General features: G+C 32.8%; 1 protein-coding gene and 1 long non-coding RNA gene across 4 annotated transcripts; one reads left to right on the top strand and one right to left on the bottom strand.

The window, feature by feature from the left end:
- The first annotated feature begins 3,299 nt into the window (after positions 1 to 3,299).
- On the top strand, positions 3,300 to 10,150 carry LOC147489686 (uncharacterized). 2 transcript variants are annotated; one of them, XM_086572503.1, is made up of 9 exons: positions 3,300 to 3,575; positions 3,694 to 3,788; positions 3,882 to 3,967; positions 4,427 to 4,553; positions 4,753 to 4,947; positions 5,819 to 5,890; positions 6,587 to 6,664; positions 8,853 to 8,951; positions 9,892 to 10,150. In XM_086572503.1, exons 1-5 carry the CDS (start codon positions 3,533 to 3,535, stop codon positions 4,786 to 4,788), a joined length of 387 nt encoding a protein of 128 aa, XP_086428629.1. In that variant the 5' UTR covers positions 3,300 to 3,532; the 3' UTR covers positions 4,789 to 4,947; positions 5,819 to 5,890; positions 6,587 to 6,664; positions 8,853 to 8,951; positions 9,892 to 10,150. The 2 variants fall into 2 exon arrangements, with proteins under 2 accessions (XP_086428629.1, XP_086428628.1); XM_086572502.1 differs by having other exon boundaries at positions 3,385 to 3,575; positions 4,427 to 4,661; positions 8,853 to 8,955.
- Positions 10,151 to 11,598: 1,448 nt separating this feature from the next.
- On the bottom strand, positions 11,599 to 16,520 carry LOC147489687 (uncharacterized). Of its 2 annotated transcripts, XR_015201981.1 has the most exons (6): positions 16,030 to 16,520; positions 15,504 to 15,634; positions 14,359 to 14,446; positions 13,714 to 14,150; positions 12,326 to 12,433; positions 11,599 to 11,895 (listed from the first exon to the last, which is right to left on the bottom strand). It is a non-coding gene; the product is annotated as an uncharacterized LOC147489687 (long non-coding RNA). The 2 variants fall into 2 exon arrangements; XR_015201980.1 differs by lacking the exons at positions 11,599 to 11,895; positions 12,326 to 12,433 and having other exon boundaries at positions 13,629 to 14,150.
- Positions 16,521 to 17,692: the final 1,172 nt, after the last annotated feature.

Raw genomic sequence — 17,692 nt, forward strand, 5'->3', positions numbered from 1 at the left:
TTCTTCGGCCCGACCTTAATCTCATGCAAGGTTAAGACCAATCTTAATGAAACACAACAACACTCCAAACAATCTTGATATGCTAGTATGAACCTCTAACAGAAGATGCGAGGTGTGGAAGGAAAGAGTACCTGAAAGCCTCCTTGCTTCGCTTATGAATAGCGTCTTGTTTATGCGTGCTCAGTGTATATAACAAGTTAGAACACTGAAAATCTTGAAGAAATGGAAGTTTGAATCAAACCTGTGGAAATCGGCGCCAAAGAGAGAGAGGTCGCCGCTTCGAAGAGGCCTAGGCTGGGCGCAGGTCGCTTCGCCAGTCAAGCCGAGTTCCAGCGTGGGCACAGTCACGCCCAAGTTAGCCTTGGTAGGCGCAGTCGTCGCTTCAAAAAGATGGAATTCCAGGCGGTTGGGCACAGGGTGCGCTCCAATTTGGCTTGCCCAGGGCGCGGACCCGCTCCGACTAATTTTTCCAAGGAAAATTTAAGTGCTGCAACAGACAACCATAGTGAGAATCAAACAAGGGTGGGTGGGTTATGGGACTTTGAAAAACTATCAATTCTAAAGAAAACAATACTAAAAAGTACTAAGATGGCAGCGGCGCTATTTGATAAACATAAAAAGATAGTCTTACTCACAAATAAAGCGATGAAACTCTGAACGCAAGTAAAACTATAAATTGAACTGTTACTAGATTTATCAAAGATATTTGTTTTCTACTCTCGAATCTATTGACATAGAGTTGGAATAGAAGATTCGTTCCACTCCTAGTCCTTTAGCATTCAAGTTTTCTATAATTGACGAGTTTATCCAAAGGCTAATGAGAGTAATGATGGAATTTATACTACGATGTGAATTCAAATAACAAGATATGAATAACGAAATGACAGGATGCTAAGGGTTTTAATCTAGATAAAGAATTAAAGGGAATTGAATCCACCTTAACTCGACTTAATCAACTAACAAAGACTCGTCGTGATCCAAATTGCAATGCTTCACATATCAAAATGGTAATTCTAATCCCTAATTATACATGGCATCTCTACCAATTAATAACTAGCATGTAAGGTCATACACCCATTCTCATGGCGAATCAACGACCTTCTAGAGTGGAATAAACTCTCACGACGATTTCTAAGTTAACAAAGATCAAGTTTCATCAAGGCTTCTTCAACCCCTCTAATGGAGGTTTAGCCTTGATTCATCAAGCTATCATTTCCCATTGAATTAACACTAGACATAATATAAAGATTTGAACTTTACTAATTTTGATTAAACAATACTTCAAATCTAATTAATAACTAAGAATTGAATAACAACAAGAATTGAAATTAAATCTACAAATTTAAATGGCAAAATCAAAATGAACAAGAATAAACTATTTTATTTATCTAATCAATGAAGAACAATGATTCAAAGAATTAATCTAAAACAAGGAATGAAACTAATTAATTTAACTAATTGAATTCATAAACTAGATCTACAAGCTATTTTAATGGGTACTTTCTATTCTAAGCTATCTAACTATATCTTTCTTAAGAGCTAAGTCTTGTTTTATGTAAAGGAGGAGACCAGATCCACAATTTCGTGCATGGGCTGAGGTCTCATGTTTTAGGCCGGAAAATCGAGCCCAAAGCCCAATTTCTTCAGTCCACAGAGCCCGTTTCAGCTAACTTTGACTTCAGTAGACTTTTCGTCCACTTTTGCTCCTTTGATTGGGTCAAGGCTTGGACCTTTGGAAAGTTCTTTCCGAGCCGGTCGTTTTGACATAAGGTAAGCCCAAATCCGAGGCCTGAGTCCAAAGATATGGTCTTCTAAGTTCTCACGACTTGTGCAATTACCGCTCGTTGTTGACTTTTTAGCTTTTGACCGGGCTTCATAAAGGTTTGTCTCCTTGAATCTTGGCCTTTATCACAGAACTTCTTAGCAACCAATCCTTTGCTCCTTTATATCGCCAAAGTGGCACATTTCTGCACATAATTGAGTTCCATGCCTAGAATACATAAAAGCACGTAATTAGCATTAACTCTTATTTATTACTCGCATAATTGGTCTAAAAGTAGTATTATTAAGGGGTTAAAACTACAGTTTTGGGCTCTTATCATTAGATATAGAAGTTGAAATGGTTTTACTGGAGAAATCGGTAATTTCTTTTTATTTTTTTTATATTTTTTGGAGATGCGAAGGGTTTTTCTTTAGTAGTAATTATGGCTAATTAATAAAAAGTACGGTGAACTTAACCATGCTAATTTAATGGTCTTTTAATTCCTAATCTCGCTCACACTACACTCGAGAGCATCCCAGCCACCACGCAGCACATTGTAGATATTTTTCAGGTTTCAAATACCGACATGATCATGTCAGAGATATTTTATGTGATGCATTTTGGAGGGCTGGGGTTCAAGTGAAGAAGGAGGCTCCCGTGAATTTTCTCATTGATCTGAATGAGGGAAGATCGACACTTCGGCCTGCGGATGTATTTTTCTACAATTGGTCTGAGGGGAGGCATGTGTATGTTGATGTAACTGGAGCCTCCCCGTTGGTAGGGCTTGGGAATGGAGTCTTTGAGGTGGGAGAAGCAGCTAATAGAGCAGCGGCAGGGAAAATTGAGAAACACGAGGAGACTTGTAGAGCTAACTAGCATTGTTTCATTCTTTTCAGTTTTGACACTTTTGGTTTCTTAACACAACAGTCTGTTAAGCTCCTTAAGAGATTGTAGAAAATTATGGACTGCAACGTAATGACAGCTGGTTCCAATGAGTTTGTATTTAGGATAATAGGATTTGCCATTCAGAAATGACTTGCAGCGCAGCTTGTTGCACGCTTGTCCTAATTATTTGTAAAACTCATTATCATTATCAATAAAATTTCCACTAAATAAAAAAAAAAATTGAAAAAAAAAAAAAACGAAAGTGACCTGCCCTCTTTCCCCTTAGTTTTCTTGCATATAGTAGGTTAAGTTTCTGGCTTTGGTGTCTAAACAATTAGAGGCAAGCATACAGTGATACATGATATAAATGGGTTTAAAGTATCAACTTATTTTGAGAACTACTACTTATTTTTCTTTTGTTCTTTCTTTAGTATGATTGAATTTGGCAAAAAAAAAGAAGGGGAGAAAAAGGATAGAAATGCTGGAATAGTGAGAACGTTGACGGTGTTATATATAACAGGCTTGGATCTCAGAGTGACATCAATGTTATTTCAATTTTCTACTATTAAAAATTAAGAATTTCACATATGGTAGTAACAAAGATAAAAGAAATAGACTCCTTTATGGCATTATCTCATACTCCACTGGTTGAGTTGAGTAAGTTGAGTCATTGAAAGCAAGAATACACTTCTCTTTTCTTTTCTTATATTTTTTTTCGCTCTCAAAGGATACTCTTTTCTGATCATCACTGTTCTGATGTTGCCTCCATATATTCAATTTTCCTTTGTCTACATTCATATTGGTTTTATTTTCTCCAATGTATCGTTGCATGTTATTTTACAAAGGAAGATGATATAAACTTTGGATATCTTTCTGTAGGATTGTATGAAGGCACTCCAGAAGAAATTCCCAGAGTGCAGAAGGGTCGGTGAGTCCATTATATTATACTGCATGTGTATATTACCATTCACACAGTAGAAGTAAAAATTGTTGTGCTTTTGCATTTGCTTATGAAGCTATTGCCTAATTTTAGTAATTATTTTCAGGTAAGTTGGAGGGCATGTTGCTTGAAGCAAAGGGACTGTGGGAAGATGCAGAAAAAGTTTACTCAAGCCTTCTAGAGGATAGTCCTCTCGATCAAGTATAAGCAGTAACAGTGAAATATATTAAGTGTTAACTTTGTTAATACAAATAATATCTCAATTGAAGTCCCTATTGCATCCTTTTGTTATAGGTTATTCATAAAAGAAAGATTTCTATGGCAAAGGCACAAGGCAATATCTTAGTTGCAATTGAAGGGCTTAATAAATATCTAGAAATGTAAGTCAAACTGTGTATCATTGTGTTGGTGTCGAATCAGTTTGTTGTTGGATTTGGCATCATAGTCTTCAAATTTAAGGACAAATATCATTTACAGCATAGTCATAAAGATAATGGATATGTTGATGGAGTATTTTATATAGACACAAGGAGCAACATATAGAAGAGAGGTGTTGCCAAAATATTCCGCCTTTCTTACAGCCTCACAGGATATCCCTCCATCTGTACATTGAGAAAACTTTAAGGTCCTTTCATTACCGAGTTGTGACCACTTAAAAGAAACCCCTTGACTTTAGTTAGTCCTTTGGGTTGACAACGTAAGCAAATGAAAATTAGCGTGAATGTTGATTTTTGTTCATGTTATTGTGTTTGTCTAATCTATGCTACTTCTTGATCATTAGGGAGATCTTACTCATGCACATATATATACGTAATGTTTTCTGATTCTTGGATTTTTAGGATTAAGAATGATGACAAGTTGATTCAAGCAGAGGGTGTGGATTCCCTTTCAGAAAGTGAGTTGCGTCAAACTGTTAGAGAGCAAGGAATTCTTAGGTTGCTTTCAGTAAAAGAAATGCGACAACAGGTCTTTATTAATATTTTTCTTTATTCTAATAATACATTTAGTTGAAAATATATAGTTTGGATATGGTATCTGTGCTCTTGAGACATGGGTTCTGGTGAGGTGTTGGGGGTGAGCCTACCAATCTCTTCATCTATTCTATTTGAAAAATCAACTTCTTTGGATCATCTTTGTTTGATGCCCCATTTTTTTTTTTATGCAGGACCGAGATTTACGCAAATGGTGTTCTTCTGTTTAGATTTTACCAATTCTAATTAGATCTATTCTCTCCCTTTCCAACGATCACTCGATCCTCTTATTCAATAACTCAAACATGGTTTTATCAAATAATTTAATCATCAAGTGTGGACGCAGCATTGATCTCGGAAGAGCCACTATCAACATGGATATTTTAGAGGTGATTAATCTGTTACTCTTGCATTTTCTTTCATCGACTTTCAGATATGATTTCAGTGCACTTATTTGATTAATTCTATTGATATTACGTTCTCATATTATGTACTCAAAATTCACTTTTATGCATTCTTTTTCCTTAAATATTTTTTTAAAAAAAAATTCCCCATGGTTTGTATATATCAAATGAAGGAATTAAAACTTTTCTACACTTTGTGAGTTGTGACCAATAAGAACTTTGCCTTTCTGTTTGCAATGTTGTGTTCTTTCTGATTATTTTTTTAATTTCATCTTCTCTACTCATCTACTTTACTGTTCATAGTAGATCATATGGTTTGTATTTGAAGTTGTATGTTTCTGCCATATGGTCAAGTTGTGGACAAACAAATTCATAACTTCACCCTTGGCACTTCATTTTTGTTTTGACTAATTTTACAACAACTAGATATTTTAATACGTAGGCTTTCCATTTGTTTAGATTCATTGGAAATCGAGGGGGGGCTATGGTTGTTGTGAGAGATATTGATATGTGTGATTGGATTTTAGAGAACTTTTGTAGGAGCACCATTCATCAGGGTGCATCCAGTTTCATTTTTGAGGAAAATTACAATGCAAAAGAAATAGCAATAGTAACACAATATTAGTTACTGTGTATAGCAGTATAAGTACGACCCCTTAAATAATTGCAACTTCTCTATTTGTTTCATGGATTTTGGATTTGATGAATGTAAAACATGTCACCAAGTCTGCCTTTTTGTCTAAAATATATATATTAAGTTAGTGTGTTTCTCATATTCATTCGTGGCATTTTTTTTAATTCTTTTTTTTGTATTCGTATAGGAAAATATAAATGAACGGTTTTTGTTTCTAAACAGTCATCTCTTACATTTCAATACGAGAACATTCGTGGAAATCAAGGATAATTAAAGCATTATAGCGCTTGAAAGGTAATTTTTTTGCGTCTTTCTATAATCATTGATATTACAAGTTTATTGTGTATTACTCATGGACCTTGACAAATATGCAATTAGTGGTTTGATTCCGCGTAACATGTTCTGGACGGCCCTTGATGAGTTTTTTTTTTTGCTTCTTTTTGCTCGATCGGTTTACTTAGTTCCAAATTGTGCATCAATGGTTTCAAACCCAATTATATTAGGATTCTTACTTTTCTAATCTTCAAACTAATTTTGTTCAACTTTATATTGAATCACAATGGTAGGTTGTTAAGTAGGTCCAAGTAGCACTGCTTCATGGACTATTACTTCATCTTCAGGGCATAGTTTAGCTATGGGTTATTAGCTTATTTACCTTCGTAATTTTAAAATCATTAAATATCTAGGGCATCAAATCATGAATGTGAGCATGTTGTTTTTGTTTTTTTGTTGCTAAGCAACTTTGATTCTTACATATGTTAAGATATATGCTTAGTAACAGAGTGTACATTAGGTGTTGTGAAAGGGTCAAGTAAATGTGACAATAAATGAATTATGTGCGGATCCATGCATTGGGAGGATCAACTTAAGACTTGCTTTGGTTGCTAAGATATCATTCTTGACTCATTAATCAAAGAAAGCCTGCATATAATTTGCTAGATAGCAATCTGCATTTTTAAATTTACAGCAATTTTATGGAACATCTCATAGGAAACGAAGAGAGAGACTATATGACATCCTACTCCAGACGTTGATCATCTCTTCATTTCAGTTGGCTTTGTGTCAAAGGTACATTGATTGTGTGATATTCACAACATACTCGACTACTCTATTCATTGTGTTGCACTTATAATTTGTGGTATGCATATTGATAGTTGAATTCGTGGAATTTAAAGTTTTCTAAATAAATGAATTACATAAGATACTTGACCCAGGGCTAGAAACATTCCAGTAAGATATAAATGAATTACATAAGGTCAAGTTAATGTGACATAACATGGATCATGTGCAGATCCATGCATTCGTAGGGTCAACTTGAGACTTGCTTTGGTTGCTAAGATATCATTACTTATATGCTCTCATTCTTGACTCATTAATCAAAATTTGCATATAATTTGTTAGACATGGCAATCAACATTTTTAAATTTGTTGCAATGTTATGGAATGCCTCATAGGAAGCAAAGAGAGGCTCCATGGCATCCTGCTTCAGACTTGATTATCTCCTCATTTTAGTTGCCTTTGTTAAAGGTACATTGATTGTGTGATATTCACAATGTACTCTATTCATTGTGTTGCACTTATAATTTGTGGTATGCATATTGATATTTGAATTTGTGGAATTGAAAATTTTCTAAATAACTTACTTATTCACATGAAAAATGAATAAAAAAAAATCCTATCCTTCTACTCTGTATATGCAAGTACGAGCGTTATCCTTGAAAACCCAAAATAGGAATAGTATTGTTTTATGTTTATAGTTTATTTATATTATCTATATAAGTGATCTATATGAGCTTAGCTTTTTTCATATACCTGATCAGCAGCAACAATCCAAGAGAGCAAGAGTGTTCCGAAAGAAATATTTTTCGTTCTCCCTGGATTTTAGATTTAGTTTATCATATCTTATATTCTTAAGTATGTGCACACTGCTTCCCTATTGGTAACCCGTAAATGTGGTTTTAGAGATTGATCATGTGCATGTAGTTTTCTATGCGTATGAGGAAGACAAAATTGATTACAATAGTTGACTGTTGACCATGGCAAAAAATGTAGAGTATGAAGGTGAAGGTTAATGTGAACTGGACCATTGGACTTTTATCATTGGTGTTTTACCACTATTTCTTAGGATATCATCTAGATTACAGATATTCTCAAAAACATTCATTGAGAGGAAGCCAGTACCAATCATGGTAAATAAACTTAGACGACAACTTTACATCGTCCAATAAATAGTTTTCAATCATTAGATTTGGGTTTTGATTTCAATTCTTCTATTTTCCTTGGGTTCTTTTATTATTTATATTTCCTTTCTTTGGATTCTTGGGCTTTTCATATAGTCGTCACCTCCTTTACTGAGGCCTACACCCCATAGAAATTTTCTACCTGAGACTATTCCTTGGCCCCGTAGGTCCTAACACAAGGTTAATTATAATTCTAGCTCTTCTAGAGTAATGTTCCCCACGCGCGCGCAGAAGAGAGCCTTTTTCACCCTCCACCTAAGCTGCTCATGAAAAGCCCAAAGTCAATCCCATGGAAGATCCAAAGCTTCTGTTCCATCACTTTTGTGTCGTTCTGATGTTAAGTAAGTAGTAAGCATTAGAAAGACTCAATGGCGATTCTACATCTTATTATTGGTTGCAATTCAACAAAGTCACAGAAGAGAGTAAGGATATAACAAAAATATGGATCTAGGTGTAGCATAGACAATCTTAAAAGAGTTTGGGACAGCGTAAATAACAGCTTAGCTTTTATAAGACAGTCTTGATTTGGCTGTAAATGAAATTAAAGGTTTGTTTTTAAAGTAGAGATGTAGACATTGAAGGTACTAGCAATGTCATATGTGGCGAGTGGATGCCTAGAACTATTGTTACATTGAGAACTTTAGGCATGTCAAGTGGAGTTCTAGAACTATTGTTACACCACAGTTTATGATCTGTTTCCATTTTCTGCATGCTACACACAGATAGTGGTGAGACTTCAAATACATTCAATGGAAAACCTAATGACGTCCCATGGTTATTAACTTATTAAGGTACTTGGTACGTGCATATATTTAGACAATAGTAAGTGATCAATTGAGTTTGGTATAACCAAGAGTTTTGAACTCGAGTTTGAAATTCTATTGCCTTATTCAACCAGATAATCTTAGTTCAAGTGTCTTGGTCACTACATTTATGTTGGTTCGTTTCTCTTTTTTTCATTAGAAATATAATATTTGCATCCTAAGCAAGGGTTGAAGCTTTATCTTACATTGCAGGTGGATGGGGTTACTCTGACAATGGCTATTCAAGCAGTTAGTTAATTGGTTATGGATAGCAAGAACGACAACAGCTAGCAAAGAATGCACGCCATTCCAGTAAGTGAGTTTTTTGTTTTACTATTGTATGTTATTCAAGGATTTTGTAGGATGAATTTGTTTGTTATTAAATATATATAGAATAAGGAGGATTTGTTGACACTAAAAACACCATTGGTTGGTGATGGGTGAGTGAAACTGAACTCATGTGGATAGTGTTTTTTCCTATAGTCTATACCACAAGTAGTTTCACCTCCGTTTGTGAGGTTTAATATTTTTTCTTTTGTTTATTTTTTTTTTTCTTTTTTTATATATATATATATATATATATATATATATATATATATATATATATTATGGTTAACAAGTAATTAAGATTCCCCCCCATATATATATATATATATATATATATATATATATATATATATATATATATATATATATATATATATATATATATATGGTTAACAAGTATTACCCCCTACTAGACGAGCCAATTAAGATTCCCTCCCCCTCTTAGGGTCTCCCCAAAATACACACAAAAAAAAAATCAAATTTCATTCCAAGTTTTTTAGGCTTTACAAATGAACAAAGAAGGGTTCCAAAATATGCTGAAGATGACGTCTTTGGGCACTAAAATGATTTTTTATTTCCATGCTATACATCTATGATCATTATCAATTTACCCTCATCTATAACCGAACTACTTTTATTAATGCAAGATCAAACCTCTTTTGTCTATTTGCTCAATATTGTTGAATTTTTTTTCTAAGCTTTACAAAAATCAAGTTTTTGTTCTTTTTTTTGGGATATACTCCATAAGTGGGATGGTTGTGCATCAAGCGATTATGACAAATTGGGTAGTAGCAAGGAAATGGTACACTGTTAAGTATGGAAGTGCCCAACAATCAACATTAAATATCAGAGCATGAGTAAATTAAAAACATGCCTGTCATGATTGTTGTGGGTTTTACTGAACTTTTGTGAATTTTTCCTACAGATTAATCGTCATAATGGAGAAGTGAATAGCGGAGACACTGATAAACAAGAATGAGGAGATACGGTATAGAACATTAGAACACAATGAAGGCTGAAGAATTACATTACTTATGGCTCTACTTTGCTTTAGGTTTTAATTTTGTTTTGTTGTGTTTTATTTTATTTTTTTTCTATGATTATAATTCATAAAGAAGTAATTACTGTGGAAATCAAACTTTACAACTATTTGCTTATGTAATATACGTAAAGTTTTATGTGCTTATTGTTGATTGAGACACGACACGATTATCGACTGTCATCAGTTTGGAAAAAGATATTTTTGATCAATATCTAATATTTAAAATAACTTATTCTATTGATTTGTTTGGAGAAAAGATATTTTTGATAGTTAAGTTCTATCTAATATTCACACTAAAATAACTTAATTCTATACAGTTATTTGACAAACCTTATACTGCAATAGACTGCTTTATTGAATTGGTATGTTTTTTACTTTATTGTGTTGAAGGTTGTCAAAGCTCAATTAAATTTCCAATTCAAAAATATTAAATTAAATTATAAGGTTGACAAACTTTTGATAATTTTTATATTTTTATGTTTTATTAAAATAAACTATATTGCCAAAAAATTTATAAAATATTGCATAATGTTGTTCTTGCTTTCAATGGTTATTAAGTTTCTCTATGTTTTCCATTTTGAGGGCTTTTTGGGCCCATTAATTTATATTTGGTGATCCATTGTGAACAAAAATGTAATGTGTTGCTTTCAATGTTTTTTCTTGCTAAAAAATGATGTATATTTGTTTTCCACGCTTTATTTTGGTGATCCATTGTGAACAAAAAATGTAATGTGTTGCTCAATGTTTGCTAAAAAGATGTATATTTGTTGCTTTCTTTATCGGGTTTTCTTTCCATATATTTGTTTAATCAATTTTGATGCATAAACTCTACTAGCTACATATAAGATTTCAACAAAATTTTGTTTTGTGCTTAATTTTATTTGACAATATGAGTATTCTAAGTTTAAATACTAAAAAATTAGTATTCTTTGGTTGGTTCTCTTTTGTAGTTTTTTGGAATAAAAGAAAAACAAACTTAGATTAAAACCAATTGTGGCTTCTCATATATAAAAATCTCATTTTAATATGTTGTTTACAAATATAAGTGGAAGCAAAGAGGTATAATTAATTGGTTTCTTTAGTGAGTCTAAATGTTGCAGTTATTGGGGTTAGAAGCAGCAAATGCTATAAAGAAATGCCAGTGAAACTCCTTCGTGCCAGTCTTCCCCACACTGATGACCAACAGCACAAGTTTTTACTTTTTAATCACTACAAAAAGCAGTCAATAAACGACGGCCATTATCTGTTGTTTAAGACAAAAACAAGTGCTATATTCCATCGTTTGAGCCGTAATAAAAACCGCTGTGGTATTTGAAATACAACAGCCCGGGGCACTTGTAATGTTTAAATAACAACGACGGCTATTAACACTTGTTAATTTTACGACGGTCATAAGCACATATTTCTTTTAATTCCGTCCCACATTTTTTATAACAGAACAATAGACTTTAGCCGTCGTTTATGTGAGAAATATTTCAATGGTTCATGCTGCCATTTATTTATTTAGTATTTTTTTCTTTTTCTAGTACCTGATAGAAAAGTATGTATTCCTGTAAGACTGTAACTCTTGTATCAAAATAAAACACAAACTTTAATCAAAACAAAATATTTTCATTGAATACTTGAAACTTTAACAAAACAAATCCCATCCAACAACTTTGATATATATAACTTAAGAAAGTAACTTAGACTACAGTAGTAAAGGCTTTAGGCCATGTAATAGTAGATCCCAAGTCAATGTCTCCAAAAGTCTTTCCTCTAGCACCAAACAACTCGGCGTACGTGGAATTCCAGAATCTCGTCAACTATTATCCGATATACATCATTAGGTATTTCCTCTCGATCACCAAATATTCTTCCCATAGCAACCACTCTACCCCCAATGCTCTACAGCTCATATGTTAATTTGTACAAAACGCGGTATCATTGGTTGAATGACCAGTTGTTTGCGATGAACAAGATATGAAGTAATAAGAAAATCTCATATGATAATGCAAACATGAAACTAGAAGCAGATTCACGTGTAAAATCAAGAGTTGTATAACAAATATATAACAATACTATATATATTTATTGTTCCTAAATTCTTGCATACTCAACAAGGATCAAGTAAAGTTGGTAGCTTTACATATAAGCAAGAGAGAATTAAAGCAAAAGAAACCAAGTCAGTTATAGCATCCCAAGCACTGAAAGAAAAGAAATAAATCCAATATACTAGGGCATACATAAGAAATAAATAGTAGATTGTTAACTATATACATACATAAGAAATAAAATAAGCTAGAGTGATAATACTTCCAAATATTAAAAATCTTACCCTCAGGCTCATGCTCAAACTTGCTAGATTGCTCCTCCGACATTAGCGTTTGATCAGATGTTGGATGTGACATGTATGCATATCATGCTCAGACTCGCTAGATTGCTCCTCCGACATTTGCGTTCAATCAGATGTTAGAATCAAGCCTTACGTAGCTCTTACTTTATATAAACATTCATATTCAGAACCTCATATAATCCCCAAGGCATATTCGACACTAGCACTGTAAAAACATTTCCAACAAGTTCCAAATATTCCCACAAAAATACATATAAAATTTCAGCCCTAATGATGCACAATGAACCTATAAATCAAAATTGCTCAAAAACGGTTTTTACTATACTTTCGGGTCTCTAAACACTATCTTAAGATTCACATCAGTTCTAAACAAAACCACTATCTAAACGTAAACTACAAATACTATACAAAACACCCAAGAAAAGTTTAAGAAACTCTTTGTTCAGTACTAGGAATATTTCCCAAACTAGGTTCATGCACATAAAAAAGAACACGGTAGGTTTTCTAACCAACTTGTCATTGCTAAAGTTTTTCTTGCATTCATCCAAATGATACACCCCTTGATTATTTTAAAACTAGAATATGTACATTTTTTTTTCATGTACAACCCGAAGTCCAAATCTCAGCCTAACTAGGAGTAATTAAAGCGCGAACTTCGTAAAAATTCTAATTTTCAGCAAACTAAAATTCTGGCGCGCTATCTTCCGAATGACACAACTCTTTCCATAGGTATCCAAAAGCAACGAGGTTTTTTGCGTTGAAAAGCTAATACCCATAAATTACTTTCTTATGTTTTACAAAATAATTCAATCTCTTTCTAAATATGCAAAAACTGGGCTCGAGCACAGTGCGCAGAATCTGAGTTCTCACGCACTTTTTCTGACAGCCTAACTTCCAAACACCGTAACCATATCCATAAACCTCGGAATGCAACGAGGTCAATTGGGTTGGAAAACAGACTTCCAGACCTTACTTTTTCGTGTTTAGAGGAAAATCTAACTTAAACTCGAAGTATAAGAAAATCAGCTCCAAAACAGAACATAAGTATAAGTGTTCCAGTTTTCAGTTTCATGAATGATTCAAATTGTTCAACACATAAAAAGTGAATACAAGTCACAAATTCTAAGATTACAAGTTCTGACATTTCAAAATTTAAGTCTAACATTGCCCACATAAGAATATAATGATCCTAGGCCCTCCTACATAATTTGTTAATCCATGACCGAAGTATATACACGTGGTGACAACCACCTTGACAACAAGGTCGTATACGAACCAAAACTGATACATAGAATAGAATACATTGAAGAATCAATAGCAAGTATATCCCAACTACTTAGCAAACCATACAACCAGTAGACTTTCATTACCTTATCAAGAGGATCCAAGAGATCACTCATCATCTCCGGTCAAAGCTCAAAGCAAACAACATTGATTCAAATATCATCTCCACATCAGTCCACGTTTGAGTACGGCAATAACCATATATATATAGATAAAAGAAAATGATATATGTAAACCCAAAATTTCAATTTCAAAATCCACACGGAAATTGGTGGAATGATTACTCACCTGTTAGCAAATTTTCTAACTCCTACCATCGACACCGAGCTCCTGAGACCTTTAGTTCAATTCCGTCGAAAATCTTCATTTTCATTTTCTTCTTCTTTCCATTTCGTCTCTTCCTCCCGATTTCATTTCTCTCCTTTTTTGTTTTGTTCAAAACCATGGACACATGGAAACTCCTATAACATTTCAATAACTTTTACCTTCTGTAGTCTAAGTCTTGCACTCATTGATTTAAAACCTATAAAAACCAAAGCACAGAAAGCATAATTGAATAAGTTTTTGTGAAAGAAATATTTCACAAAGTGACAACCATAAAATATTAAAAGGCTAATATAACACCCAAGCCATTTTATTTTTTTTCCCCCTATATCTGACATCCATCTCCAATAATTCTCAGTAATGAGAAAATTCACAAAGTTCAAATAGCATGCAAGTAAGAAACATACCACCACATACTTGCCATGTCTTGAGCTGGTCTCAGGCTGAACCATGGCTAGTGCTAAACTTCACAAGACAAAAATGCGGTACATAGATCTGTACGTACATCACATTCACTAGAGTCAGAGTAACAAAAATGACAAATCAAATACTATAAACACTTATTAATAGTGAACAATTTTAACAAAAGACTTAACATATGCTTGGATTCAATTCTTGAACTTAGTAAAACCAGAATGCAATTTTTTATGTTTGCTACTCGGATCATAGGCAAATTTTATGAATTTGACTTTAAAAGAAATGAATAGAATCAATCAACCTAGCAAAAAAAGAGTGTGAGTTCATTTCAACCAGCAAATACTACACAGACTAGTAGGATGACCTTATCTCAAACACATCTATTCATGCCAAATACTGATTCTTCAAATTCATGGAAACAACCACTTTGGACAAAATAATATGAGAAGAAAAAAAGAAAACAAAAAACCTTAGCTTAATGACAAACTATAAAAAAGCTGTGAAAACTACTTAACAGCAAGTAACTATTTCTAAAATTTTGATACTTAGAGCAATCCAAGGATTACATACAGATTTGCAATTTTTACATCAAGTTGTTTCTATTGAACTTCACAATGAGGAGGTCCAAAGTGAACCAACGTACATAACATTTATAATAAACAGAAACTCAACATCATATGCATGCATTATTACATGTTAATCAACTCTCGCATATTCCCAAATACTAGGAATCAGGTCCCCAATATTGTAGGATATAAACATGTACACCCAGCCCCCTTTTTATACCTAACATATACTAAAATGTTAAGAAACTGTAAATAAGAAAATGAACATCTTTTATGCAAATGAAAAGATATAAATAGACTTATAGACCATACACAAACAGGAAAAAACTGGAGCCTTCACTTAAATGTTTGATTGTACCCAACGAAATACTCAAAAATGGTAACACAGAGGAAAAGAGTGATACAAGTGTGACACTTTTTGCATAACCAAACTTCCTACATATCCCCTTCTTTTCTAGTAATTAATTAAATGAAAGCCTGTAAATCTTTATCAACACTACAAGGTAAAATAAAATGTAAGCATAACAAACCATAAGCTCAAACTAGGTAGGAGATCAGGTAAATCTTACCATACATATGAAAAACAATGAGAGGCAAAAAAGGGGACCCAAATGGTGAGTGGATGTCCCATGGTTATGTGAGCAAGAAGCATTCCCAATACCCTTCCAGTCGTTGTTGCCACAATCTCCTAACTTCCTTCCTATCAAAACATTTAAGAATGAGTTTCCGGGATTGTTGACTCCCCTTAGAATACTTGTAGATATACTGGGCGCATTCAAAATATTATTTTCTATAGATTTTAAAATAATTAGTCCCATATATAAACAATCCATATAAATGAAGAGAAATCTACACCCTGAATTTGAGCAATTCCTCAATATTCCACACTAATTATCTATGATACCCAAACTTCATTTGACAGATCTAAGGCACGCCCAAATATTTGACACAAAAAAAAAATATAATATGTATCATTGCATAGAATTTCACAACAATGAAATGTAAAATGCAACACAGAAGTAAATAAGCAAGAACAAACAAATACAAAACATTAATTAAAAATGAAAAAAAAAGAAAACAAATAAAAGTTCTTACCTTCAAATTGAAATGAATGTAAGATACCCTCAGGTAGCTAGTACACTTCTACACAGAAGAATCTCAATTCCGGAAATAGAAACATATTGGAATGGAATTTTTTGCTTCAATGGCGAAATCTTACCTTCAATTTTGGTAGAGTTAGGGTTTTGAAGGAAAAAAGGGGGAGAAAATTAGAAAAAAGATATGGAATTCCTCCTGTTTTAATTAAGAAGAATCAAAGAGAGGAAGAAAACAATTTTGATGCACAAAAGTGTTGAATGTTGGTTGTTTACGAGAAGTTTCGACTAAACTTTTGCTTTTCTAAAATGAAACCCTAGCAAAATTTCATTAATTTTTCAAAATTTTCGGTTTCTCTCTGAGAATAAGAAGCGGTTTCACTAAATTGGAGGCGGGATGGACTAGATTTGCCACAAAATAGAGAACAATGGCCCATGGGTTACACTATGACGGATAGGGGCACTCACTATAATATGACAACTATTAACCGTGGTTTATGCCCGGATGTAGGTGTTACTTTTATCCCAATTTGGTGTAGTGAATGGATTTTCAGTTATTGGGATTAGAAGCAGCAAGTGCCATAAAGAAATGCTAGTGGAGCTTAATTTATTGTATGAGTTTCAATATAATTTGGAAGTAAAATTTTTGATACATAATAATAAAATGAAAAATATTATATAAAAACAGTCCACGTTTATTGAACGGGTTCAAAAATCTAGTAATAATATAACAGTGAATGTTGAGTATTTCTTCTTAATTGTATGAAGAGTAGCCTCGAGAATACCAGTTATACTAAAAATTGATTTTTGCTCGATCTAGTTACTTGCATTAATTATTATGGTGGTGATCTTGTACTCATGTCATTATTGTTTGTTTATACCATGTACGTTGATGTACCGAAATGTTCTTAAATGTTCTTACTTAAAATTTAGTCTCATGATTTATCATAATTAGTAGTCACGATGAATAAATTAAATTAAAAAAAAATGGTTGTTTAAATATTTGCGAAATACGTGGTAAGTTCGCTGCTTAAATTGTCATTCATAATAATAAGAGAAATTTGATTTATTTGTTTATTAAGAAAATAAAAAATAAACAAAATAATAATAATAATAATAATAAAATATATAAAATTAAATTAAAAAAATGATTCTATCTCGTGTAGTATACTTATAACATCAATTAATTCAAAATTTTACCTGTAAAAGAATATTGATTTTGGTATATTCATGAGAAGAAAATTATGTAAAGTTCAAAAAGAGTATTTTAATGTGTTTTGTTGATATTATGAATACAAAGGAAATAAATATCATGTTGTAGAATATTTGTAATTGATGCGTTCTTGATGACAATACATTGGAGTTAGAGTAGTGAACATTCTTGATTATTATTATTATTGTTTGTATTTTTTTAATTAGATGTTTCTCTTTCGATTTAACTCACATTATACGGGAGTATGCTTAATTAATCTGTTTGAAATTTTAATAATTTCAATAGCATGAGTGACACTTTGTATATTTTCAAGTGTGTTAGGCCACTAATGTTCTTTTCTGCATGCATGATAATGAAAACTCACTAATATTTTATACAAGGATGGACTTGCCCCACATTTTTTTTTATTAGTTTAAGTAGAATATTATTATTCTTAGAGTTTGCTACGTGC

The sequence above is a fragment of the Coptis chinensis genome, chromosome 7, assembly GCF_015680905.1.
Source record: "Coptis chinensis isolate HL-2020 chromosome 7, ASM1568090v1, whole genome shotgun sequence".
NCBI lineage: Eukaryota > Viridiplantae > Streptophyta > Magnoliopsida > Ranunculales > Ranunculaceae > Coptis > Coptis chinensis.